Raw genomic sequence first — 26,714 nt, 5'->3', positions numbered from 1 at the left:
AGGAGGTGGTGGTACCTTCAGATACTGGGCAGCCCTCTGCACGCTCCAGCTGTGGCTCTGCAGGGCCGCCTGGCACTCCTCTGTGGTCACCCCATGCACCATGGCCTGCAGCTGGGCACACCCACCCACCCGTCAGCACCACTCGGGCCCCTTCCTCTGGGTCCCTCGGGCCCCTGCCCCTCCTCACCCTGTAGCCAGGCCCACTACTCACCATCTGGATCTTGTCTGCTGGCCTTCCAGCCTCTGGCCCGTCCCCGGGGCAGCCCCTCTGTGGCAGCCGAGCAGTGGCCCTCAGGGCTGGCGGCTGGGCCCCTGAGTTGCTGGTGTTGGTGGAGAAGTTAGCCTTGGGGTCTGGGGCAGCCTGAGGCATTGGTCGAACGGTGGCAGTGGGGGCAGCAGGAGCTGGGATGCCGGGAGGGGGCAGCAGCAGGGGCACAGGCATGGGGGCCGGCTCTTCGGGGCTCCGGGTCTCACGTAGGAAGCGCTGGTAGCGCTCCAGGTAGGGTGGGCGCTCAGGCAGCAGGTAGTAGTGGGTGTTGCTGACCTTCTTGCCATCGCGGACAATGGGTAAGATGCAGGGGCCAGCCCGGGGGCCAGGTGCCTGGATCACCTGGGGTGTGGCATACTTGGGGTCTGAGGCGAAGCTCTGGGTGGTGGGCATGGTCTTCCCAGGTGAGCTGGAGAGCCGGGGTGGCAGCGGGGAGCTGCCGCGTGGCACCAAGGGGCTGGGGGTCCTGGAGCCTTGTGGGGACAGGGGCTCCCGGGGTGGTACCCGGGGAGGGGAGGCAGGTCCAGGCCACTGCCCCATCTCCTCCTCGCCCGAGGGGGCTGGAGACAGCTCCCCACGTGGGCGCGTGGGCCTCGGGGGGATGGGCACACGGGGGGGCACCTGGGGCTTGTCGTCGCCCACCGGGCTGGGCGAGGGGACCAGAGAGCGGGCCGGGACCTGTAGCTGCCGCATGCACTCCTGCTGCAGCGCCTGGAAGATCTCTGCGGTCTGCGCTGAGTTGGGCGGCTTGCCCCCACCCTGAGGCGGGAGGAACAGGTTGTCCTCCAGGGGAGGGAAGAGCCGAGCCGGCTCAGGCACAAAGGCGTAATTGGTCTCGCCCTGGCTGGGCCCAGCAGAGACCCCTGCACTCACTAGGGTGCTGTTGATGGAGCAGACCTCAAAGTCATCCTCATCCTGGGCCACGTCGTCGTAGGCAGGAGGCGGGGGCAGCGGGCGCGCATCCCAGTCCACCACCGGCGTGGGATGCAGGGGCCGGGGCAGCGCCCGCGAGGGGCTCTGCGGCGGGGTCTTGTCCAGCAAGGAGCAGGCATCCATGGCCAGCTGCGCCAGTGAGGGCGCACAGGGCCGCGGGACTGGGACCACGGGCTCCTCACCAAAGTCGATGAGCGTGACCTCACTGCTCCCGCGGCCCGCTTTGGTGCCCGGCACCCGGGCCGAGGGCTTCGCGAGCCACAGCCCACGGGGCAGTCCTGGCTTCCGCAGGCCCAGCCTCTTGAAGTCGCTGGACAGGGGGTCTTGGTCCTCACTCACAGGGTCGTAGGTTGGTTCTGCGATGGAAGGTAGACCCCAACAGGGAGGCGGTGTCAGGCAGGCCGATGGGAAAGGTGGGGTGTGGGGAAGACAGCCCACCAACTCCCCACTCCCAATTCCCGCAGAGGTCGGCCCTCAGCCGCCAGAATTCTCTGCGCACCCAGACCCCATTCAACAGGAGGGCAGAACCTGCGCCGGTGGTTGGCAGCCCTCTAGGGGGCCTGGCGAGCCCCTCCCTCCATTTCAGCTAGAGCAAGCAACACCCCACACCTGCCTGCCTCTGACACCCCTCCATCAACACAAGACCCCATATACCCCGGCTCCTGAGCCCTGGTTAGTAATCCCTACCCCATTACGGCACACCATTAGTGCAGGCAGGGGGCTATGGGCAATCTCCCACCATCAAGGGCAACAGGAGCTATCCTTAGAGAGGACAGAGCTCCTGATCAACTGGCATAAAGCCCAGACACGGCCTCTGCAGGTCCCAAAGGAAGTGAGGCAGGGCCAGGCAATGGCGGACAGTGGCAGAGTGGGCGCCAGGACCACACTCTTGTTCCAGAAGCCCAGGCTTTTGGGGGTGGGGGGAGAGGCAGGCATGCCGGGCCAGGTCAGCAGCAAAAGCTCACAGCACACACCCACCTCCCCTCCCACCAGCCGGCAGGCCAGGGCTCTGTACCTTCCAGGAGGAGAGAAATGAGAGGAGAGAGGGGGCGGGGGCGGGGGCCAAGGCACCAAGAGCAGCCCCACTTACTCTGAGTGAAGATGGCAGGCTGAGGAGGGCGAGGTGGAGGCTCCCCTGCGAGAAAGGTCATGCGGAGAGTAGAAGGGGCAGAGCAAGGGAGAGAGGACAAGGGAGGGGAGACAGAGTCAGACAGGAGGGCAGAGTGTGGAGGGGGGAGGGGGTGGAGAGAGAGAGAGAGAGAGAGAGAGATGTGAATAGGGGCAAGTGAATGTACAAACCCAGCAGCAATGGGAAGCAATGGGGCGGCAGGATGGGAAGACTATGTTCCGGAGCGACAGGCCCTGGATCCGGGAGATGGATGAGGCTCCTGGCCAAGATGGAGCCCGTGGGGTGGTTTTGGCAGGAGAGGCGAGCAGGATTAGGGGGAGTGAGGAGAGCCAGGATCTGAGCACGGCGGGGAGGAGGAGGGAGGAGGGAAGCTGAGCAGGCAGGCCAGTGCGGGCCAGACCGAGGGTGCCCACCTGGGCGGATACAGCTGCCTCTCACCGTCCGCCCCACGCCCAGCCGGAGCCAGGGGCACAGCTGTCCCCCTGCTGCCCCGACCCAACTGCCCCAGAGCAGGAACAGCCAGCTCGGGGTGGCCTGAGGAGACAGCATCCCTTCCTGGGCAGCTGATGAACTAGGGGACCAGGGCTTGGGGGCCCTTACTTTTCACCCTGCCCAGATGCTGGGTGGGTCTGGAGGTGCTCAGTTCCACACTCAGCAGGTCGGGAGGGTCCATGGGGTTTCCCAGATACAGTCTGTGGGGAGAGAAGCAGGTCAGAGATGGGTAAGGGTGTGGGGCGGTGGCAGTGAGGGCACCTTGGAGGAGATGCTGGGCCTGTCCCCTGGGGTCAGGCAGAGGACAGAACCATCTCATCCAAGCCCCTTGCAGACGTAGGCCTGGAGCCCAGGACTTCTGACCCCCAGTAGCTCCCTTCTGTAGATCTAGCAGGAACCCGGGGAGGGTACCGTGGAGAGGGGGCAGAGGAAGAACTCCTGACTGTAGGTTGAAAAACCTCGTACTGTAGGAGCTCTAAGGACACCCCAAAAGGGCAGAGCTGGCCCTCTGTAACCCCAAGGCACCCCAACCCATGCCCGGCAGCCACCTGCTGGCACACCCTCTTCTCTCCTGCCAGGCCCTGAGGCGTCTGGGCCACACTGCCCCAGCCAGCGTGGACAGGAGGCGTCCTTCTGCCCCACTGCCAGGAGGCAGGGTACGGGCCGGGCTACCGCCACGCTCCCAGTTCACCTGCGACCCCTGTGCCTACTCTCAGGATCTGGGACGTAGTCACTGGGGCTGATTAAAGCCCAGCGGAATGGGGCTGGGCTGGCCATGGCACGCCAGGAGCAGGGCAGAGGGTGCCGGGCCGCCTTCCGGAAGGTGTCTGCCTTCTCCGGCCCCAGCTCTCCCAGGCCCTCGCCTGGCTCCTGTGAGGCAAGAGACGGGCACCCTCCCAGGGCTGTGTTCTGGTGTGCGGCGCAGGGGGTGATGGGCCTGCTGCGCCACACCTCCGGGGGCAGAAGCCTGTCAGAAGTCAGAGGACAGAGCGCTGCCCGGAAGCCCCGTGGAGGCTCGGAGGCCCAGCAGGAGGAGCTCCAAGTGGCTCCCTCGGGCGGGGCCCCCAGGAAGTGACTAATTCTCCTGTGTGTCCTCCCCAGATGCCCCCCCGATGACCTCATCCTTTCACTTAAAGGAGACTGAACCCCCCTCCCAGGTGCAGAGTGAGCAGGCAGGTGGGCGCTCTGAAGTTTCCCCGCAGGGAGCTTTTTCTGCACCTTGCACCCCTGGGCCTGAGCCAGCAGCTCCCATCTCCAGGACTCAGGTACTACCAGCAGAAGAAGGGAAACTGCCACCCAAGTGCTGGGGATCATGAGAAGCTTTCCTACTGAACTGCTTCCAAAGGCTGTTCCCAAGTCCATTCTCCTAAAGCCAGTTTGCCAGGGGGGGCTTAAGGTGTGGACCCTGGAGGCCTTTTATCCTTTGAAGCTCCAACCCCAGTTCTGCCCACAAGGAAAAGCTGCTGAACAAGAGACCCTTGGCCCACGGCTGTAACTGGGACCTTGGAGGCCTGGAGAGCCTGCATGCCCAGAGAGGGGCTGCTGGCCCTGGAGCCCCCAGGCGGGACCCTGCCGGTACTCACTCATCAATCCTGTCAGGGAAGCCCCAGCAGTGCCGGGGGTCGCTGTCACCATGCCCTGTGTGAATGAAGCTGTTCTGCAGGGGCTGGCTGATGTCCTGGGCCGACAGGCCGGCCACAGAGGTCACCACGTTGCGAGGGAAGGGCCCCACGCACAGCGTCCGTGTGTTCTGCCCGCGCCACCAGTAATTCTCAGCCCTGCGCAACAGAGGTGACATGGTGAACACCAGGGCGTGGTGGGACGGTCCCAAGGACTGGGACCCTTTTCACACCAAGCTCTCTTTAGCCGTGGTATCTGACCACCTTGGCAGAAGGGAGCACAAGGGCTAAGGCCCCAGGATCAGAGTAGCCTGCCACCAGCCCACCTCCTCCCAGCAGCCCCCCAGGACCTGCCACTCACCCAGTACAGGGCCTGGTATTTGCACACAGCCTTACCCTAAGTGCCCTAGGTGGGTCAGACAGCTTTTCCTACAGTTTACAAATACGGAAACAGGTTCAAACAAGTGACATGACTTGCCTACAGTTACCAGAAAGAGTACAGCAGATCCAGGATTCAAACCCAGTTGTTAATCCATGAAGCCAGCGCCCTTCTCACAATACCACCTCGCCTTCCTCCTCCCCCGGCAAGGCCTAAGCCCCAGTCCTCTCCTAGCCACCCGATCTCACTCTTCAACCCAGTTCCAGGAGTTCTGAGCTACAACAGCCCAAGGGAGCACCATGGCCTTAGGACTGGGCTTGGAGCCAAGCCCTCCTACCATAATCCCATCTCCTGCAGGCAGCCCTCCAAGTTTTGGAAGCACCTGGGGCAACCCACGCTATCACATCACCAGTTTACACATCTCCAGTGCCTTCCACTACCTCCTGCCAGGACCGTGGGACCCCCCACTCTGGCCCCCATCCACCTCCTTGGGAGGAGAGCTCCACTCTTGTCTTAAACAAGGGGTCCAGAAGGGAACCCAGCCTCCCAGTGTGGCTGGACTATGGGCCCACCGGCCCCTCGCTCTGACCTCAGACACAGAATCTGTTGGCACAGCCTAAGTCCAGGCCTGGGGTGGGGGTGGGAGCTGGGCCAGGTGGGCAAGAAAGAACAGAGCGCCCTCCTGGACGCTTCCAATGCCCCAAATCCAACAGGCCACGAGGCTCCTGCATCTGCTGGAATCACGCACACCTGAGGACAGGCACAGACTCTGGGCTAAGGCAGAGGTGGTGACAGCCTCACGCTGCTGCTGCAGCCGATGTGTGTGGCACCAAGCTGCATCCGCTCACTGTCAGCCCCCAACCTGTACGTCACCTGTGCACAGCAGGAGCACAAAGAAAGGTTCCCACCAAGCTGCAGCCAGACCAGAGGGGTTGGGGGTGGTGGAGGCTGGAAGGAGGCAGTGAGGCCTGAACGCCTGGAGCCCCCTCTGTGAGGTGATGTGGCCACTGGGCCAGTGTGACCCCCAAAGAGAGACCAAATGTTGAACCCCACAAACACAGCAATCTTTGGGGAGCCAAGAGGCGTGGAGGGGGAGGGACGAGAGCCCAACCTCCTTGTCAGCAAGGCTGCTGACCGGCCACCACAGACACAGCAATCCTGTGATTACCACCCAGCCCCCCTGGGTGGGAAGGGCAGGAAAGGAAGGAAGAAGAGAGGACAACACCCGGGAAGGGACAAAGCCCATCCAAAAATAGCAGGGCCATTCCAAAGAGAGAAACGCCTCCCCTCCCCACACCCACCCCCAGGCCGGCTGAGGCCAAGGAGGCAGGGTGGGGAGCCCCTGGCCCCCACACCCCGATGCTGCTCTCACCCAACACCCATGGGCCCCCTGGGTCCCACGTGCCCCTCCACGGAACAGGCTCAGACACCAAGCCCATGGCTGGACGCTGGACTCTGCTCTCCACACCTCTTCAGAGATGCTCGTTAACTGAGGTGGAGAAGCAGTGCAGAGTGGGACAGACTCGCGTCCAAGGCCAGGCTGACACCGTGATCACGTCCTCCCAGTGGACCCTGAGCAAGACCAGATGGGCAGGAGGTCACTCCTTCTGCTCCTTTCCTTTTGCTAACAGACCCTCACTCGGAAGCCTCCTCTGGACCCACTTCTGAGAGCAGGAGCAGAGCCAAGCCTACCTCTCTTTGTTACAGGTATGGCCAAGGCTAGAGACAGGCCCGGAAGAAAGGGCTCCCTTTATCACTGCTGGGAGTCCTCACATCAAGTCTCAAAAAAGGAGATGGGAGGTGAGGGGCAGGAGGCACGACAGCCCTTGTTACTGGGGGAGGGGAGTTGGGAGTGCAGAGTATGTATAAGAAAGACCCCCTTGGGAATGACATCCCAAGCACGGAAGCAGCATCCTCCCAACGAGGGTCAGTTATAACTCCCGAGATGGCCAACATTACATCACGCTGCCCACTGGTCCCCCCTCCAAGGCTCAGTGGGGCGGAGATACCAGCAGCCCAGAAAGGACCAGACCAGCCCTTCCCACCTAGCCTGCTCTGGCCACACCTCCCTTCCCCTTCCAAGAACAGCCCAGAGTCTCCACAGCAATTGGAGGGCAAAGTCCCCGCAGCAAAGACAGGCACCTCCAGCAGGATGCCTGACAGCATCCTGGGACAGGCAAGATGTGAAGCAGCACCTGGGAAACACCAGGGCTTGGGTTAAGAACCACCGAAGGCTGCCCCAGCTCTCTTGGGGACCAGCCTCTGGAAACCTCAGCCCCTTATCCCAGTCCTGGCTTAGGTAGCCCAGAAATGGCTGACAAATGTGGCTTAAACATTCTGCTCAAAACACCACCCCATGCACTTCTCTCCAGGTGTCCCCGGCAGCCCCTGGCCTTGAGGGACAACACACCCCCTTTGCTTCCCCCTCTCCCACCCACCACAGGAAGCAAAGGCTCCAGGGACCACGCCAGGCCAAGGACCTACACATGGATTTCAAAATCTCTGTCCCCCTTCTCTGGTTTGTGAAAACAGAACATCAAAGTTCTGTCAGCCATCCCAACCTCCAAAGAAGACCCCCTGGAAAAGAGTGGTCATTATCTGTCCCTCACAGTCTAGACAGAGCCTCGCAAGCTTGGCTCACAGGACATCTGGTGTCCTCTCTCTGCCCCCTGCCTGGTACCCCGAGAAGCCCTGAGTCTAAAGAATCAGTCAGAGCCAGGGGCAAGGGTGCTCCAGACTCTGGCTAGGAGACAGCTTCTGCAAGAAGAAATCCCAGTCTAACAGAAGAGCACAGATACGAGACAGCTGAGAGCCAGGCTGCTAAAGGAAGATGGAGAAACAGACCGAGACCCACACGTACAAACCCAGACCCAAAGGGACACCCATGAACAGAGCCCACCCACCCGGAGACACGGAGACAGAGCCAGACAAACAAACACACTTGGGGCACCAAGGAAACAAGGGGGCATTTAAAGCTCTGGTACCACCGACACACAGGCCCACTCCCAAAGCCTCACCGGCTGTCATGCCTCCTGCCCCTCACCTCCCACCTCCTGAGTAGCTCCAGGGACCTGCGGCAGGCACTGTGGTCCAAGTCGGCCGGTGGCCCTGGAGGAAGAACCCAGCAAGCCCACACTGGCAGGCAGTGGCGGTGGAGCCAGCAGCTGGGCCAACCCAAGCCTGTGACGAAAGGGCGGGGCAGGGCCCGCCCACGGTGGCCTCGCAGGAGGAGCGGCTCCCCTCTCCCCCCTCCTGTCCCCCGCCTCACTCCAGTGGTGACCCAGGGTGCCAGCTCCACAGACAAACGCCCCAGAAACACACAAAACCCCTGAGTCACCCCCTAGGAAACACTGGGCCCTGGTACACGGGCCCCCACTGAGAGCAAGGGATGAGGGAAGTAGAGACCTGGGGACTACAGGGTACAAGAGGGCTCAGGTCCAAGGCCCTCTGGCTCCTGGAGGTGGAAATGGCTGTAGGCTGTAGGCTCAGATTCTAGCTGAAGGTCCTTCCATGCACCTCCAGAAGGGCCCCCACCCTAATCTTCCTATTTCTAGAATGCTCCCTAGACTGCCATGCCTGCATTCCCTTCCCTGGCCCCTTAGCTCCAAACCACAGACTACATATTCCTTCCTGTCCTCCAGGCTTCTCTCCTAGCAGCTTTCTACTTCTGTCCACCACCACGAACTCCCCAACCATACCTCCCCCCGCCCAACTTGCTGGGATGTCACTCTTATTCACAGATACTGGGCCCGAACGTGGGGGGAGCCCTGGCCTGAGGAGGAGATGCCGGGGCCACGGCGCGTGCAGGTCATGCTCCTCCGCAGCCAGCCCAGGCTCCAGGGCCTACTCCATCAGTCTGACTCAGACCCAGAAACGCTCCCTCTCAACAACCCCCCATGAGGCACAAGGTTTATCCAAAGGTCCCAGACCCCTAAACCTGAAGTCCAGGTCGAAAGGGCTCTGTGGGAAGTCCCTGCCTGGCTCTGAGTCAGAGGAGCTGGGAGCGCAGGGAATTTCCTCTGCCTCGCTCCTCTTCCTGGTCCTCCATGCTCACCCCCTACCCCAAAGGCACCTCTAGCCCGCCCCACCGCAACCACTTGCTCAGACACCCTGGGGATGAGATAACAGAGGGTAGGCTGAGTGGTAGGGGGGCCTCCACAGCAGGCAGGCTTGAACTTTGGGGGCTCCAGGTGGGAGACCTGACTCAGGAGAGGCTGCCTGCAGGCAGACACGTGTTGCCAGGTGTGAGGGGGAGGGAGGGGGCAGGAATAGAGACCCTGTGAGGGCAGCCTGGGGACAAAAAGGCCAGGTGGGAGGCCCAGCAGAGGATGGAGGAGAGCCCTGGGAAGGGGCAGTGGGCTCACTGGGAGGGCAGAGGCTGCCAGGAAGAGGCAGGGCTGCTTGGGGCTACTGAAGGGCACCCAGGTGGGAGTCCAGAGTCCTTATCCTCGGAGGAGGGGGAAGAGGAGGGGCAGGGGAGGATAAGAGGAGGAATGTCCAGGAGTCCCAGTTGGGCCCCGAGGTCAGGCTGCTCCACTTCCTACACCCCACCGTAACGGCAGTGCGGCCCCGACCCACAGAGCCAGGGCTGGAGCCTGGTGGGAAAAGGGTGACAGAGGAGACGCTAGGCAGGGAAACCCCCCTGCGAGCCACCGCAACTGCATACTTAACCCCAAGCACTCAGGAGGACCCAGGCCTGCCCTTCCCTCTTGCTGCAGGAGCCCTGAGAGGGGCTGTTGCCATGGGGACCTGAGAGGCAGAACGGCTCTGGGTCCCAGGCCCAACCACTCTGCGCCCTTCAAGGTGGTGCAGGCACAGCCCCCGCGCTCCCTACCTCCCCTCAATGACGGTGATGACATCGTTCATCTGGATGTGCAGCTTGTCTGGTTCCTCAAAGTCCTGAAGGGCCCGCATGTCAGTGGGCTGGGCCTGGGGGCAGAGACAGGTCACTAACCACCTCAGGCTGACACCTGCTCAGATACCCCTGCCCCCGGGGGCAGATCTGCCCTCACCTCCAGCAGGAAGTCCCTCAGGGCCACAAAGGTGGGTCTGTCCTCTGGCTTGTGAGCCCAGCACTGAACCATGACATTGTAGATGTCCTGGGGGCAGTCCTCGGGCCGGGGCAGACGCTCCCCCTCCTTGTCAATCTTATGCAGGATCTGGTGGTGGGGAGGTGCAGTGTGAGGACAAGCAGAGCACCCGGCTCTTCACCGCTCGTCAAGCCCACGGAACAGCTGGAACTGCTGGCCACCATGCCCGTACCCCAAAGAAGAGCTCTGCCTGCACCCTGGGCCTCTGACCCTCACCCCTAGGTCTGGGGCTTCCGAACAGGGGGCCGTGGCAAAGGAGGACTGCGAAAAAGCCCAGGCTGGCCTGTTCCTGACCACTGGGGGCCGTGCTCTTTGCTCAGCTACCTAAGGGGGTGAGGCAGACACACGGCACAGGAGACAGGGATTCCAACAGGTAGGAGCCAGTTCCAACAGGGCCAGGTTGGGAGACAAGGATCAAATCAACCCCCAGCCACGCTGTGGGGAGCATAGCCCCAGCCCCCTCACCTGACTGCCATTGAGGCCAATCCAGGGCTCCTGGCCATAGGTGAACATCTCCCACAGCGTGACCCCAAACATCCAGGTGTCGCTGGCATGGGAGAAGGTGCGAGTCTTCAGGCTCTCAGGGGCACACCTGGCAGAGGCAGGGGTCAAGCAGAAGGCCTCTCAGAGCAGCCCCACCCCCTGCATCAGCACCAGTGGACCCCGAATGCTCATGCACAAGTGTGCCGTTGCCCCGCGTGCCCGGGTTCACAGTAGGTACTGGGGGCGCAGTGTGAAGTTAAGGACTTCTTAACTACGGGGTGCACAGATTTGGACAAAATTGTCTCTGCTCAGGTTTTTTAACCACGCACGGCCTGGGGTGGGGAGAGGAGGACGTTCCCATGTCAGGGAAAGGAAGAAGGTCAGCAGCTCCAGGAGGGGCAAAAAGTGGGGTGGGATAAGATCTCAGGCTGTTTTCTAATTGTGGTGGGAGGATGACAATTTCCAGATTTGGGGCAGGATCCTAGGATTTAGGTCATTTCAGCAGGAAGGTGTGGGTGGGAAATCTGGATAGGGCCTGGGGAAGAACCAAAATGGGTGGGAACAGTCACAGTGGCTTTCCTCATCCCACACGCTCTCTGGGGCTCCCTCTTGGGTAAGGAAGAAAAATGGCACTGCAGGGAAGCTAACAAAGGGTATTCATTCCAGGGTGGACTGAGGCACGGGGAGTAAGGAGGAAGCCGCCCTCGATGGAGAATCAGAGATATCTCATGGGACTGGAGGGCTGGCCCTGCCACTCAAAGCGGCTGGGACCCAGGGAGAGTCACCCAAGAGCTCTAAGCCCCACATTCCTCATCTGTGAAATGGGAATAACAATAATCTGCTCACTTCACAGGATTGTTTTAAGAGGGCTGCATAAAAAAAGGTGACCTTATAATTTACCATTCAAACCAGGACGCTTGAGTATGAAAGGAGGTGCTATTAATTACTCCAGGACATCAGGCATAATCCAGGATGTGTGATCATCCTAGATATAAAGTCAGTAATTAATTAGGGGTGACCGTACATCCTGGATTAGAAGGGTTTTCTGGCAACCAGAACTGGACCAACTCCTCCCACCCCAAAGCAAGGAGACGACACTCCTTCAGGAGCCTCTGACAGCAGAGGATCATGATGGTCTCAGCACACGATAGGCTCACACAGGGGCCAGGGCAGGGCCAGGTACCACCCCAGTGTGCAGGTGAACATCCCTCATCAGTCTACAAGGCCCTGCCTGCCCCCAGCTCTACCTGGGACACGCTTACCAGCCAGTCTCTGCCTGGCTAACTTCTCCTGATATTTCAAGAGCTTAATACTGGGTCTTCCAGGAAGCCTTAATGTGTCCCACAGCACTTATCCTTGTGCATCCTAGCACCTGGCACGTGGGCCCCTAAGAATTCCTGGATGCATAAGTGAATGGATGGGCACACAAGGGCACCGCAGGCCCAGAAGAGACAAGGGCTGGTGGGTGTATGGAAGGCCCTGGCAGCTCTGAGGCCTGGGTGTGTAGGGACCAGGGCGGGGCGGGGCTGGGTGGGGTCCAGGCCCCACGAGCCGGCAGCGCCTGCCCCTCACCAGGCAAAGGGCACCTTGCGATGCTCCTGCATGACGTAGTGGTCGTCATTCTGGGGTAGTGCTCGCATCAGCCCGAAGTCCCCGATCTTGACCAGGTCACGGGTGGCCAACAGCAGATTGCGGGCGGCCAGGTCACGGTGAATAAAGCGCTTGGACTCCAGGTAGCCCATGCCCTCAGCCACCTGCACAGCGTAGCGGCTCAGGGTACCCAGGAGGAAGTGGCCCTGGTGCTTGCGCAGCCGGTCCAACAACGATCCCAGAGGTGCCAGCTCTGTCACCTGAGGCCACGGAGGAGGAGGGAGGAATAAGCATGGCTGAGCCCTGCCCTTCCCTCAGCTCCTCCCCTTAAGGCCTGCCAGAGCCATGTTCCATGCTCCTTCCTGGCCTGTCCTCCAGGGACCTCTAGGAGTCCTACAGCTTCCCAAGCCTCTCCCCTCTAGGGAACATGGGAAACCGAGGCCCAGAAGAGCAACCCAAAGAGGCTCAGGTTAGCAATGCCAAAAACTAAACTCTGGGACCGGCCCCTCCCGTGGGTGCAACCCTCTGCCGGTGAACACAAGCCAAATCCAGAGAGATGGAAGTGAGCTCCAGCGGACACCGGGGTCAGTCAGTACCGGGGTAGGCCTGTGAGCCCCTCTGCCACATCAGGTGGGGGACCAAAGCAGGATCTGGAGGACCTCTGACCTTCGTCAGGATGGAGGGAGTAACCACAGCACAGGCAGGAGGTGAGGGGCACAGGGCCCTCCCTGCCGCCATCCCCCTCCTGCCCACAGTACTCACCATCTTCATGGGCGGCGTGAGCACCACACCGTAGAGGCGAATGAGGTTTCGGTGGTCAAGCGAGTGCATGGCGTTGACCTCCCGGATGAAGTCGTCCATGGCCTCTGGCTGGCTCAGCACATCAGGCTTCAGGCACTTCACAGCCACACTCACCTGGCCAGAGTGGGGACTGCAGAGAGTCAGGACAGGCCCCAGCCTCCACACTCCGGGCCAGCCTGCTCCCCCCTCCAGCCTCAGACCTGCTCATCGGGCGGGTGAGCATGTCCCAGGTGCCTGTGGCCTGGCAGGGGGAGGGCAGCTGGCTGACCCCAACAGCCATGAGCCGGGCCTCCCCTTCCCGCGGGAGTGCCCAGGTTAAGTGGCAACCGCAAGGTAAGAGATGACCGGTACAATGACAGAATAGTAAAATGTTATGATAAAAAATGTTTTTGGTGTAGAAGGAAAATGCTTTAAATATAATGCCATAAAACTAATTATGGTGACAGAAATCAGAAGAATGGCTTCCCTTGAAGGGTGACAGAGATGTTCTACATCAGTGGTCCCCAACCTTTTTGGCCCCAGGGACGGGTTCGTGGAAGACAGTTTTTCCACAGACCAGGATGGGGGGGTGCTGGATATGAGGGTTCAGGCGGTAACGCGAGCGATGGGGAGCCGCAGATGAAGCTCGCTCACTCGCCCGCCACTCACCTCCTGCTGTGCGGCCCAGTTCCTAACAGGCCTCGGACCGGTCCCGGTCCACGGCCCGGGGGGTGGGGACCCCTGTTCTACAACACAATCTGGGCAGTGATAACACGGGCCCATGCATATGTGAAAATTCACTGAGCCGTACACTCAAGAACTGTATGCTTTACTGCACACACGCTATCTTTCCCTCTGGGGAAAATTTTTAAAATACAATACTAAGATGAAAGGGCAAGCGTTAAAAAGTTGTATCTAAAATTTGTATCTTAAAGAAATTCAACAAAATATCTGAAGGGGAAAAAAGGTGTAAATGCTAACTCTGCTTCCTCTGAGTGGTGGGATTACAGGCTTTTTTTTTTTTTTCTTATTTTTAAGTCTCCAAACTTTTACGATAATTAGTTTTATAATTGAAAAAAGGAACATGTGTCTAGTTAACCCTGAGCATGGACTCCAGGGTGAGCCACTTTGGACCTGTCCCCAGCCCCCTTCACATCCCAGCAGAGGGGACAGATCCGCCTTAGAGGGCAGAGCAGGGCCTGCCACGCCCCGCAGGACCCAGAGAGCTCACCGTCTTCCCTGAGGGGGCGTCCCACTCGCCCCTGCGCACCACGCCAAAGGAGCCATCTCCCAGCTTCTCAAAGAGATGCAGGTCCTTCTCCCCAATGAGGCAGGTGAGGCTCTGCAGGGATCCCTCCACTGCTGGGCCTCCGGGGGTGGGTGAGGTCTTCCGGAAGGTGCTCTGAGAGTGATGAGGGGGGAACTCAGCCTCCAGCCGCTTTCCACTGAACACCTGTTTGAAGGCAGCCAGGGGCCAGATGGAACCCTGAGGCCCCAGAGCCAGTCATTCAGTCCTGCCACTGGGTCTTTGGTGAGGCCGCCAGACAGGTCGTGGCTTTGCCAAACTTCTGGGGGGTGGCCTGGCTGGAGGCCCACGCCCCCTCCTGACCACACCTCCAAACGGGAACCCACGGCCTCGGTGTGGACTCGGGCTACGTGCCAGAAATGGGCTGCCAGGCATGTAGCCTGCGGCGGCTGCAGTCCCACGCCCAGCTGTGGGGTCAGGGGTAGCCCAAAGCCACTCCCGGCACCACCTCTGCCCCCCTTCCTGCTCTGTACCCCTACCCAGCACAGACTCCAGCCCCTCACCCGAGCAGATGGGCAGGAGCCCGAGGGGCCCTCACAAACACCTCCTGTCCATTTTTAGCCCTGGCCCCGTCTCTGGGTTGCCCATTTGGCGCTGTCTGTCTCCACCCTCCCCAGGGCGTCGGCTGCTCTTCATCCTGCCCGGGGAGAGGATAATTTGAGCCTGAGGTTGGACTGTGAGTGTGTATGGGGGTGCAGATGAAGCAAGGCCTTGCTGGGGAAGGGCCTGGGAAGACAGCTGGGCTTCTGGAGGGAGGCCTAGAGCTGAGGGCTCAGAAAGAAGGAAGGTTGAAGAGGACTCTGCAGCCTGGGCTGGAGAGGGAAGGGGCCAAAGGTCAGGGGACAGGAGGGAAGCCCTGAGGGTCAGAGCGGCCCTGTCAGTTTGACTTGACCACCCGACCAGGGCATGCAAGGCCTCGGCTTCAGGCAGCACCCTCTGCCCAGCTGGTTCCTGCCCCCAAGGTTGGCAGAGCCTTGTCTGTATGGGGTGAAGGGGTCTCCAGTCTGAGGGCCTCTTCTGGCCGCTGCTCCGTCCTTCCTCCCAGCAACTGGAATCCCTTCCATTTGCAAGCAGTGTTCAGCTGACAAGGTCCTTCACAGCCTTTTTCTCAAGGGACCCTCCCCAAGGCCCCGTGAGGTGAGCTGGGCAAGTGTGGCTGGCACTGTCTTACTGGCCACATGCCTCAAGTCTGGAGTGGTCAACCGACTGGCCTGGGGACCTCCTGTGAGTTGGTGGTAGATCCAAGACCCCCTGAATCCTGCACACCGCGTGGCTCTTCCCTCCTGCCTTCGCCCGCCCCAACACACCCATCCTCCCCTAAAACCTGGGCAAGGGACCAGGACAGTGTCCCCAGAAAAGGCCACAGGATCCCAAGAGACAGCCCCTTGCCAGATCACAGCCAGGAAATCTCTGCGGCCCAATCCCAGGTCCAGCTGTTCTGCACTGCCCGCCCCTCTCCCCAGCCCTGAGGCCAGAAGTGGGGGGGGAAGGCCCGGCTGGTTCACTTCCTCTCACATTGTCTTCCAGACAATGGGCAAAGTTCCACTGAGTCAGACCTGGGACTCACCACTCCAGAGACCCAAATTAGGGCAACGGGGGTGGGGGCGGGCCTTGGGGAAGGAAGCTGTCAGTGGGGCCCGGTGACCAGAGAAACCCTCCACAGACTAGGGAGGTGCGGGACAAGGGAAGCAAAGACGTCCTGGGTCCAGACGGCCCCACCGCCCCACACTGGACACCGGCCCCAACACTCAGACAAAGCGAGGGCTCAAGTTACAGCGCACTTGTCAACAAGCGCCTGTTCCATGCCCGGCACCACTGCCCAGCGGGAGGGGACGTGAAGCCAAGGCTGCACACAGGCTGCTCAGTGCTGTCTCCAGTGGAGACAGACGCTTAGCCAGGCAGCTCTACAAGCACCCTGCCCGATAAGACCCTGGAGGAGGGAGGTCTGTACAAAGTGCGAGATTATACTGCGGGGAGTGGGGGAAGGCTCTCAGGACGACACCAGAGGAGGCCCCAGTGAGCCACCCCTCCCACGTCCCTCCCTGTCCACCCACCTTGCTCATCCAGGACTTGCGTTTGCACACGGCCTTCCTCCTCTTCACAGCCTCCCACAGCCGCCGCTGGCCTGCGGGGAGGAAGGGGAACCCGTGCTGTTAAGGCGCTCACACCCCCAAGAGGCTGCTGCCCATCGCAGGCTTCCTCGGTCACCCTGCGGGGAGTCCACCACTAGACACTGCCCAGCACGATGACACCAAGGAAACAAGCCATCCCCACCAACCAGGGGCTGCCGTTAACCAGACGGTCACTGCATTCCGCTTCCAGGCAATTCTTCTCGAGCTGTATGCAGGTACTTAACCACCAAAATTGAACAGTAGTGCTCTTATGCCAACTCTCAAGAAAAAATAAATAAATCACGGTAACGGACAGAATTTCCCCAATTCTGAGTTTTTCTCCCATAAAATTTTATTATGTTACTGGCATAGATATCAACTCTCTAGGCTAAAAGCAGCGTTAAGTCAGTGCCTAAATTAGCACATTATTACTTGTTTAGCTATTTTAGGCTGAATGCACTCAAAAGTTTCTAATGTTCTACAAGGAACACCGTGACTTCTAGAAGCTATAGCCACTACTTTCAGGATAAACACATAGAAAAAAAAAAAAAATGAGTTCAACTTATAGAACAGATCTTTGTAGGAGAGACAGAGAAAGGGAGAGATGGGGAGAAAAGCAGCAAACCATCATCTGAAGGATTTTATCTTCCCTTCTCCACAGACCTCTGGACACTAACCCCCCTGGTGTTCAGAACAGACTCAATTCTACATTTATAAAAGAGGAGAAGATGGAAGAAGTACACCCTAGAAATGTCTGCACAAACAAAACAGAGTGTGTAGTTAACGGTGAGTAGCCAGAAATTTAAGTAAGATTCCTCAAACTCCAATTCATCACCTTCACAACTGCAAACTGTTCTCATGCACTCACTGTGTGCAGCATCTACTGATGCCACTCTGCCCCACCGCGGGGGCTCTTGGACAGGCAGTGAGAGTTCTCAGCTCTGCCACCCCACGGAATAAAGGGGGGAGGGCTCTTCCATGCGGTTGGCGATCCTGAGGACAGAGGAGGTAAATGGTCAGTGGGACGACGACAGGCGAGGCCAATGCCCCCACCTACCAGGCCGGCCCATGCCAATCTTCTCCAGGTCCTCATTCTTGACATACTCAAAGTGGGACAGGCGGGTAACGTTGAGGTCGTCGCGGAGCCGCAGGAAATACTGCTGCAGCTGCACCTCGGACAGCAGCTCCAGCAGCCAGCCTGTGCCCTCCTCCGGCTGCATGCTGCTGCTCCCCAGCCTCTGCGGGGAGAGAAGAATGGCTCAGGGACCACGGGATGCAGGGGGGTAACAGGCGACCCTGCCTCTGCCTTGGGCTCACCCACATCCTACTATGTGCTGTGGGAAAGGACTCAAACCACCTTCTTGCTCCCCAAAACAGCTGTACAGAAGAGCCTGTAGCCACCTGTCCTCCTCCTATGGCAACAAGGGTAGAATCAGGGCAGTTGGGACACAGCCCAGGCCCTGGAGTTAGGGTCTTACTCCCCAAATCTGCCATCCATGGCCGAGTGACCGGAGATCAAACTCTGTTCTCCGGTTCCCTACTGGCTCTTAAACTCTCCTGTTGTCACAAGGCCTTTGAGAATCTGATGGAAACTATCGATTGTGTCTCCAGGAAAATATATGCATCCTTATTCATAATGTTTTAATTACAAAACTTTTGGGGGTGCAGTGTCCCTTGAGACCCATCCATGAGCTCCCCAGACCTGATGGACCCCACAGGGACTAGATGAGCTCTAGCTACTTTCCTTTCAATGCCTGACATCGCAGGAGCCTCCCCCCAAGTCCAAAGACACCTCCACAGGCCACCACACAAACACCTCCAGGATCATAGGAGGGTCAGAGGGAAGGAGGGGCGGAGGCTGGGGCGGGTTTTCAGACTGCTGTCAACGGCTGTCACAACAGACTCTGGCCCAGTGTGGTCAAAGCTTTCAACTTTTTCAAGAAATACCAGAAATCTGAATCTACGTGTAAAATCTCGCTATTAAAATTTTTTTGAAAAGGTAATATATGCACATGTAAGATATTCAAAAGGCACATGAGAGCCATAAAGTCTCATCCCTCTCTTAACGCACAGCCACCTCACCCCATCCCCAAAGTCGGCTGCCATTAATGACTTTTACGCATTCTTCCAGACTTGTTTTTTCCCCACACAAATACTCATCCATTATCCACACCATTCTGTTCCTTGTTTACACTTGACATTAGATCTTTCTCCTGACTTTTGAACTATGTCAACTAATTCAAGTTTGAAATACACACACGCAAGCACATGTGTATGCTGTGCTGGCCAAACAAAACTACACGCAGGCCTCAATCAGCCAAGGGGCCACCAGACCTGTCACACCCTCTGCGGCCCAGAGAAAGAAGCCAGTGGCACCCTCAAAGCTAGGCAGCCCGACACTAAACCCATCCCTGTCCGAGTAAGACCCGTCAGAGCTGACGGCTTGGCCAGCCCCTGACCTGTGTTCAATCCCCACTGGAGAAGACAGGGATGAGGGAAAAGGCCAGCTGCCCCAAGACCCCCTCCTCCCGACTTGGAGGTGGCCTTGTCCCCCAGCTCTCATCACAGGTCGCACTGAGAGAGCAGGTGCTCACAGCCTGGGCCCAGCGTGAGCCTCCTGCTCCCACAGTTCCCAGCGGTGCTGCCAACCCAGTGCCAGGAGCTCAGACTCTCCCAGGCAGCTCAGGGCAGTACAAAGAGCCACCAATGGGAAAGAGAAGCCCTCAGTTCAAACCCTGGCTCCTCTACCAAAGCGGCTGGGCCAGAAGGGGGTTTCCAAACTTTAAGCCCTAACCCTTCACCCAGATGGTTCTCATGAGGGCCATACAGCTCCCTAGGGGGCATTTTTGGTTGTCACAGTGTTGGGGGACCATTAGTGGCACTGAGTGGGTGGCTGGGGGACTCACACACTGTCCCAAATCCCATACAACTTAATTCATGCAGGTAAGAAATTTGTTTATAATCATCTGATTATAAATCAAATCCCATTTTACATATGAACAAGAAAGTATTTTTACAGTGTTAATACAGACTGGATTTTCCTGGAATGGAGCTACTGTGTAAACTGAGGGAAAACTGGCCTTTTGCTTTGTTTGGAACTTAGCAGAAGTTGTCCACCATTCAGAAAAATATCACTGAAGGCAGCCCACCCTACTATTTCAAAACTCTCCTCTCAGTCAGCACTTCTAGATGTTGCTGTGCTGGTTCTACCTGAGGTCTTAGCATCTGACTGCTTGGTAATGTCAGATTGTACTGACATATTAGAATACATGAAATGCTACAATTGATTTCCTTTTGGTTCTCCTTTATATTACAGGAGGCATCAAGTTGACTGACCACACACACACAGAGTAAACAGGTTGCATTTCTCTTAATTTTAGTTAAGAAAAATAAAAATAACTCTAACACTTCAACTACGGTTAAAACTACATGCTGGGCACAGTTCTGAGCACTTAGCTGTATTAACTCACTTATCCACAACAAAGCCATCTGTTACAAACAAGGGGGTGTGGACTTAAGAGGGCAGGGCACCACTGCTTTCCAGAAGAAAGGCCCAAAGGTACCTTGTGAAAATCACCAACCTAGGCAGCGTCTCTCTGTGCCGTGACCAGGAGAGGCCAGCCAGCACTTCCGCTATCACTATTCCATCCCTGGAGCAAAATGATCCCACCCGCTACACGGCTCAGCCCAAGAAGAGGCTGGCCACCAGGGCAAGTGGTCTGAAGACCCCCACTGCTTCCTCCCCAGTCGCCAAATCTCAGGGCTCCAGGACGCTCATTCCTACCCTCCTGGGGGTAGAAGGCAGCCACTCCTGAGAACAGCTCCAAGCCCTGCCCTGTGTGGTCCGGGCTGGGAGAGACCCAGAGGCCACTCCCCTGAAGAAGCTGCTTAGAAAGCACAGTCTGCCCTGTTCCTTTATCCCTGAAACACCAGCTAACAAATCTCCCTGCTCGGCTGGGTCCTCCTCTCCCTGCTCCCCAACCCCAGGAACAGGGCTGCTCTGCGTGGGGCGGGGGTGTATGTGGGAAGAGAACACTGGGATCTGGGTGAGAAGAAAGCAGCCGGGGTCCCTGTCCGGTCTCCACCACCCCGCCCAGGGTGACCCTGGACATGTCCCCTCCCTCCCCGCCCTCCCTCTCTAGCCCGTGTCTGTGTCGGTGAAGCACAGAGCACCGCTGCAGCTGCCCCCAGCACAGCCCCGTCCACACACCTGTGTCTGACACGTGTGGCTCTCATGGCCGGCATGCACACTTCCCACACACGCTGTCCTGACACACTCGCCACCAAGAATGCAGCCGCTGGAGCAGGGAGGCCCTGAACCCCGTCAAGCCGCCCGGTCCTGCTCTCTGGCCCCCAGCGCAGGGCTGCCTCTGAGGAGCCGATTCCATTCCGGTCTGTCCGGCTCCCGCCCGCAGCCCCCCACTCACTGTGTAGAGTCTCCGCCGGAGTCTGGCCAGAAGAGGGAAGGAGAGCTCTAGGCCAGGGAACCGACGAGCTGCTGGCATCTCCACGGAGCTGGACCCCCTGACCAGGTCACCGGGGCTCTGGCCCGAGGAGGTGGGGGTGGGCAGTGGTCTCAGCTCCTGAATTTCAGGTTCTGCCCAGAAGGGAAGTTGGCCAGAGGTCTGCCCCAGAGGCCCCCCAAATCCCACACCAGGGGTGGGAAATGGAGCAGAAGAATAGGGTGGTCCCCTTTTCTCTGCTCTACAGCTGTTTCCACAGCTGGCTACCCTGGCAGGAGAGAGTTAGTTCTTCTCTCGGTTGACTGCAGCCTGGGTCCTTGGTCCTGTTTCTCTGTCTTCTCTCCAGCACAGTGGTCACAGCTCCAGCCCTACTCCCTGGCTCCCCCGCCAGCCCGCCTCCCTCCCCCCTCCCTCCGCAGCTGAGCAGCTCTGACACTGGCTGAAAAAGGACCTTTCTGAATCACTGCCAAGAGGGCGGCGGGAATGGGGGGACTCTTCCTCCCAGCCACCCGCGCTGCCCCCACCTCCTCCCCGCACACAAGGCCCCTGTCTCTGGCTTCCACGCCAGCCCCCAGAGTTGCAGACAACCCCTGGGATTTTAGGGTGGGGGCTAGGTCAATCAGGCAGCAATATACAAAGAGGCCGTACGCGCTTATCTGGGGCTGTGAGGGCTTAGTGCACAGCCTGAGTTGGGGGCTTGGACACCTGAGAGTTGTTCCTGGACCTTGCAGGCAGACCCTTCGGAGACCCTCCCCCATCTCCCAGTCCCAGCCTTGGCTGGGCGTCTCCTGGCTCAGGCCCTAATGTGGCCCTGTTACCCTGGTGCCCGACGGAAATAGGAGTCCGGCAGCCTGCCAGAGCGGGGCAGTCCAGCCAAGAGCCGGGGAGGGGGGAAGAATCTCCCAGTCCAGCTGGCCAAGATCCAAAGCCCCCTCAAAACACACAAATACGCCCCTAAACCCTGCGATGCCCCCAGCCAAAGCTAGAGGATTCCGGGCTATAGGATGTCTCCTGAATAGCACCTACACACACAGACAACAGCCCCAGCTAGAGGGAACTGCAGTCACCCCATGAAGCCCCCGTGGAACCCACACATTCCTAGAGCTGACAAGTGATCCCTCTGGCCCTCCTCAAGGGCGCCAGCTGCTCTTACATCCCCCTCGCTACAGCCCCCAGAAACACCTGACAGCTGCAGGAAGTCCTCTCAGGCTCCCTCAGCACCCCCCTCCCAGCCATGCCCAGGGAGCCCCTGTTTCTTGCACACTACTCTCTTGTCCCTATCCAGCTGGTCACCAGCTCTGGGAGTCCCAGCTGGCTGGTGGAGTAGGCAGCTGGGGTTGAGTTTTGGGGAGTCAGCATCCCAGGCTCTTTCCAGGGCCTCTCTCTCAGTGCTTGACCTCCCTGGCAGGGAGGTGCCTGCAGGGACAGCCGTTTCCAGATCTGACTCAGGGAGGGGGGAAACGGGACACCCCCCAGCAATCAGTCCCTCTTTCCCATCTCCCTGTGATCCACCACCACCCAAAGCTTGTGAGGCCAGCCAGGTGCAGCCTCCCTTTGGTGCCAATGAATCACCAGTCTGAGAATGGAATCAGAGCTAATGGACAAGATGAGGTCGGGTCAAGGTCACACTGGAGCTGACCTTCCTGCAAACGCTGCCTCACAACGCCCACAGCACAGAGAAGCCTATTGCTTATTTCCCACAAAGCACCATTCTGAAGGAGATCCAGGGACCTGACTTCAGGGGACAATTTAAGCAGGATTATTCCCTCTACCGCAAGTTGGGGGACTGCTGGATTGGAATGGCCAGACTGAAAATTATAGCCACCCCTGAAAGATGTGCCCCAAATCCACCAGCACCCCATGCCTGCCTGTTCCCTTGCACATCAGGTAAGAACAAGCCTCAGTAGCTTGCTCAGCAATCCAGCTGTGGGAGGCTGTGGAGAAAAGCAAAGCATGGTCAGGGGTCAGAGGTCAGGCCAGCTCCTGGACCTCTTCTTCACTGCCACCCCCACCCCGCTTCGTCCTGTCAGTGACTGCCCTCTACTGGTCAAGAGAGAAAGTGCTTGATCTCCAAGGGGAAGGGAAGACGACCCATAAATACCATGATCATGTTTTCCAAAGCAAACAGGGACATTTGGCTTAATACGCAGATTCATAAAGCCAGTAAGAGGGAATGTCCAGGGCACAGGGACTCAGTGTCCATAAAGCACTAAACCCACATCCTGGCAGTGCTTTCGGGGCTCCCCTGCAGTGCTGAAGCAAGCCCAAAGGGCAGCTTAATTGGGTCCCAAGGACTCAGAGATACTGAAGCAGATGTCAGCAACAGGAATTCACCACCACTGACTCGCCCCGCCCCACCCAACACACAAACACATCACCCTTCTTTACCCAGCATCCCAGCCCCCAGGATCTGTCCTGGGGCCAGGCTCACAGATACCCCTCACTCCTGAGAGGCTTCCCTCAGCTCACCAGCAGACGATGCGGTCTAGGGCCCGGCTACCTGGCTATCTCCCATGTTTCCCCTATTACCTGCTGTCCCTCCTCGGCCTCAGTTAGGCGCAGATATGCAAATCTCTCACCCTCGGAACCCAAACTCCGGGCTTTAGGGCCCGGGAGGGGAGCAGAGCCCTCCTGCAGTCCCCGCCCCTCCAGCGCACCGGCAGCGTCACTGCCCTGCGTCCTGAAGGGCCAGGCCTCGAGCATCCTCCAGAAGGGCAGGGGCCGCTAAAGCACCTCAGCCAAGGGAAGGCCCAGTCCTCGGGCCCGCGCGCACCCCACAGCCCCATATCTGCCACCTGCAGCCAGAGCGAGGGAGCAGAGCCTGGTGGTAGCGGTCTCTCCCGCTGGGCCTGCGGCTGCCCCTCCCCCAATCCCGTGCACAGCCTCCATTCCAAGGAGCCGCCTCTCCGCAGCGCAGGCTGTCCCCCCAGAAAGCCAGGTGAGGTCCCTCCAGGACCCCAGAGATCCACAGCCACCGATCAGGTCCTGGGGACTCAAGGGCCCCCATACTCCATGACAAGGGGGGGGTCCATCCAAGAAGCTCACAGAAGAGAAGCCCCCATCCTAACTCGACCTGAGACCCCTCCCTCTAGACCCCTCTCCTTCCACCAGCCCAGCTTCCACCTGGCTCCAAGCATGCGCCCACCTGCCAGGCTCCCTGGTGCGCTGCCGTTCCGCACTCCACTCAGGCCCGGGGAACCTGCCCAGCCCACTCCTCTCCGCAGTGGAAGCCACGCCCCCCGCATCCGCCCTGGGAGGGAGACCTCAGCCCTCCGCAGCCCACGCCTCTTCTCACCGGCCTGGACTTCTCCCCGCCTGCACTTCCACCCGCCCCGCCCCCAAGACTGCGCGTTGTGGTTGGGGGGGAGGCCGGGAGCTCGGGGCTGGGCAGAGCACTGTGGCTGACCTCTCTGGGCTCAGAAGAGTGCGAGTGCCCACACTCCCTCCCGCAGGAGCTGCCCCAACACGTGTCCACGCAGGGCTGTCACCCAGTGCCAGGATGAGGACATTGCTAGTGGAGGAAGTCCCACTGCAGAGGCCCCAAGGTGCCACACGCACACCCTCTCATTCCAATGGCATCTGAAGCTTCCACTGACTCCTCAGTACCAGGTATTTAGGGCTGAGCTCAGGGCACCCTCACCCCTTGGGGGTTTGGGGCAGAGGAGGCGGGAAATGCTGAGACACCTCTACTCTCCACTCCTCCCCCCACACACACTCCACCTCAAGACTGAGGAAGGAGACCCCGGGTGGGCACTAGGTGAGTTCCCATAAGGCTCACTCTCTTCAAAAGCTCCTTCTCCAGCTGAAGCGCGTTGGCATAGGGGATGACCCTGCCAGGCAGGGTGTTTATTCTAGGCAGAAGCTCCTCTGCACCTTACTGCAGCTATGGCAGAAACTGGTTTTGGGAGCAGCTGCACGAACACTCAGGAGGCTGTCAAGAAAGAGAGGCTGAAAATGCCAGGCCCACAGACCCCTTCTTCTCCTGGTTGGATAAAGGGTCTGATCTAAACCATTCCCCCTTCCTGCTTTCTCCCTACCTCCTCCCTCCACAAGGCCCCTGCCTCCGAATGCCATCCTATTACAAGATACCCACAAGATCCAAACTGCCTCTAGGATTTGGGGAATCCACCCCACGTGTACACCCTCTGGTCTACAACTTGCCCCCTTATCTCTAAAGGGAGCCGGTAGTGGCCCAGGAACCAGCCTGCCTCTGCTGTCCACTCCCCTCCCCCAGGCTCTCCAACAGCATCAGTCAAGTTACAAATCCACACTGAGGAGCAGGCGTGACATGTAATTTCCGGCCAAGAAGATTTTTCCAAAACAATCTACCGTATTCTCAGGAATATATGCCAGGCCAGCTCTCTCCCATCTCTGCCCTCCCTCTTCTCCAGGCCCTGGAGGGAAAACAACATATTGGGGAGGAGAAGGAGGGGGGCTTATGGCTCCTCTCCCAACCAGAGGATTATCTTGCCTACACATGCCAGCCCCACCAAGCCCAGTCAACCTCAACTCACCCCTCTGTGTGCAGCGCCCAAGCTTCTGGACCAAGGCCAGGCTGGTTCCCCTTGGGACTTCATCCCAGAGGGAACTGTACCAGGTAACCCCACACCTTCAGGTCATCCCAGGTTTGAAATCACACTGGCCTGGGGAGGAGGCTGGCCACGGGCCAAGGGAGAGAAGGGGGTGATTCAGACACATACCATGGCTGTCCACACCCTCTCCATCTCCAGGCCACAGTGGCCCACTCCCTTCCAGGGGAGCTTGGCAGCTGAGGCCCTGAGGACAGTCAAGGCTGAGGCATATTTGCCAGCAGTGCTGAGCCCACAGGCCCTGAGTCTAACCCTGAGAGCTTTTCACCCTTCTCCTTAACTGTGGATATTTCCTAACACTTTGGAACTCGCCCTTCCTTCTCTTCCCTCCCTGGGGGTCACCTCCTCTCCTCCCAGGGCTCCAATTAGCACCATGTGCTGTCTGTCTCCATTCCTGAGCTCTAGAAGCTCTACACCCATGCTTCTAGACATTTACAGCCAGCTCCACCAGGAGGATGCAATGGTACCATAAATTCTACATGCCCAAATTGAGCTCATCAACCCCCGCCTTAAACCTAGCTTACGTGTGCTCTTATATCCTGACTGAAAACATCACAAGCCAACACCAGCCACCTAGGCTAGACACCTCACCCCTGGCTCCCCAGCCATAACTCCCTTCTTTCCCCACTGGGCAGGCCACAAAATCTTGTTGTTTCTGCCTCCTCATTACTCCTCCCATCAATACCTTTGGGACAAGAGTCAGGCAGACCTGGGCTGAAATCTTGGCTGTATCACTCTCTATTCAGACGACTTCTGGGCAAATGCCTTAACCTCTAAGCCTCAATTTCCTTATCTGCAAATGGGAATAAACAGTACGTCCTTCATAAAGTGCAAACTCAATGAGATCATGAATGGCACACTTAGCACAGCATCTAGCACATAGTTCCCTATTGTTATACTGTCATCTGAACACAGATCCGAAGTTCCTCTCCTGCTTACATCCTTCTGTAATTCCTCACTGAGCCAAATACAAGGCCCTTCAGGATCCATCCCTTGCCTATTTGTCCACCTCCACCTCTTATCATTTCCTTCAAACGTCTCCATATTCCAACCAAGTCAAATACTTGCCCTTCCCTAGACACACCATCTTCTTTAATTTTAATGTCTTTGAGCTATTCTTTGTGATACTCTTTTCTCTTCATGATGAACTCCTACACATCCCTCAAGACCCAAATAAAACGTCATCTCCTTTGTAAATTCCCATTTCCTATCCCCAAACGGTTCTTTTTGCCATTGCTTCCCATGTTATCTTGTTAAAGTATGTTTGAAAACAAGAGCAGTATAAACACATAATACTACACGTGGAAAATAGCCAAAAGAATGAAAAAAATTTTAATTATCCATCATGCTCTAATCCTTAAAGGGTACTATTTCTGTAGCACTCTGTATTAATACATAATTCTATTGAAGGAGCCCTATGTACGCACCTCTTGTAGTTTGTACATTGTAACCATCTGTTTATATCTGTCACCTTGAAAGAAG

The 26,714-nt window shown here is 58.4% G+C and overlaps 1 protein-coding gene across 15 annotated transcripts in view; it reads right to left on the bottom strand.

The window, feature by feature from the left end:
• TNK2 (tyrosine kinase non receptor 2) overlaps nt 1-26,714 on the bottom strand; it is a 43,334-nt gene that overhangs the window by 2,120 nt on the left and 14,500 nt on the right. For 2 of the 15 annotated variants that reach the window (XM_057545372.1, XM_057545373.1), the window contains exons 1-14: nt 20,608-21,008; nt 17,238-17,418; nt 16,124-16,194; nt 13,995-14,216; nt 12,746-12,898; nt 11,966-12,243; nt 10,376-10,502; nt 9,833-9,979; nt 9,655-9,749; nt 4,406-4,600; nt 2,931-3,022; nt 2,292-2,336; nt 212-1,557; nt 16-111 (exon numbers count right to left, since the gene is read on the bottom strand). In XM_057545372.1, coding sequence (XP_057401355.1) covers nt 16-111; nt 212-1,557; nt 2,292-2,336; nt 2,931-3,022; nt 4,406-4,600; nt 9,655-9,749; nt 9,833-9,979; nt 10,376-10,502; nt 11,966-12,243; nt 12,746-12,898; nt 13,995-14,216; nt 16,124-16,194; nt 17,238-17,418; nt 20,608-20,685 — 3,126 coding nt within the window. In that variant the 5' untranslated portion in view covers nt 20,686-21,008. Of the gene's footprint in view, nt 1-15; nt 112-211; nt 1,558-2,291; nt 2,337-2,930; nt 3,023-4,405; nt 4,601-9,654; nt 9,750-9,832; nt 9,980-10,375; nt 10,503-11,965; nt 12,244-12,745; nt 12,899-13,994; nt 14,250-16,123; nt 16,195-17,048; nt 17,174-17,237; nt 17,423-20,607; nt 21,009-26,714 lie in introns of those variants that run through there. The other 13 variants (XM_057545378.1, XM_057545381.1, XM_057545385.1 and 10 more) reach the window with 12 other exon arrangements.

Source organism: Balaenoptera acutorostrata, chromosome 4 (genome assembly GCF_949987535.1).
Source record: "Balaenoptera acutorostrata chromosome 4, mBalAcu1.1, whole genome shotgun sequence".
Taxonomy (NCBI): Eukaryota; Metazoa; Chordata; class Mammalia; order Artiodactyla; family Balaenopteridae; genus Balaenoptera; species Balaenoptera acutorostrata.
This window is presented reverse-complemented; position numbering and strand designations above follow the sequence as displayed.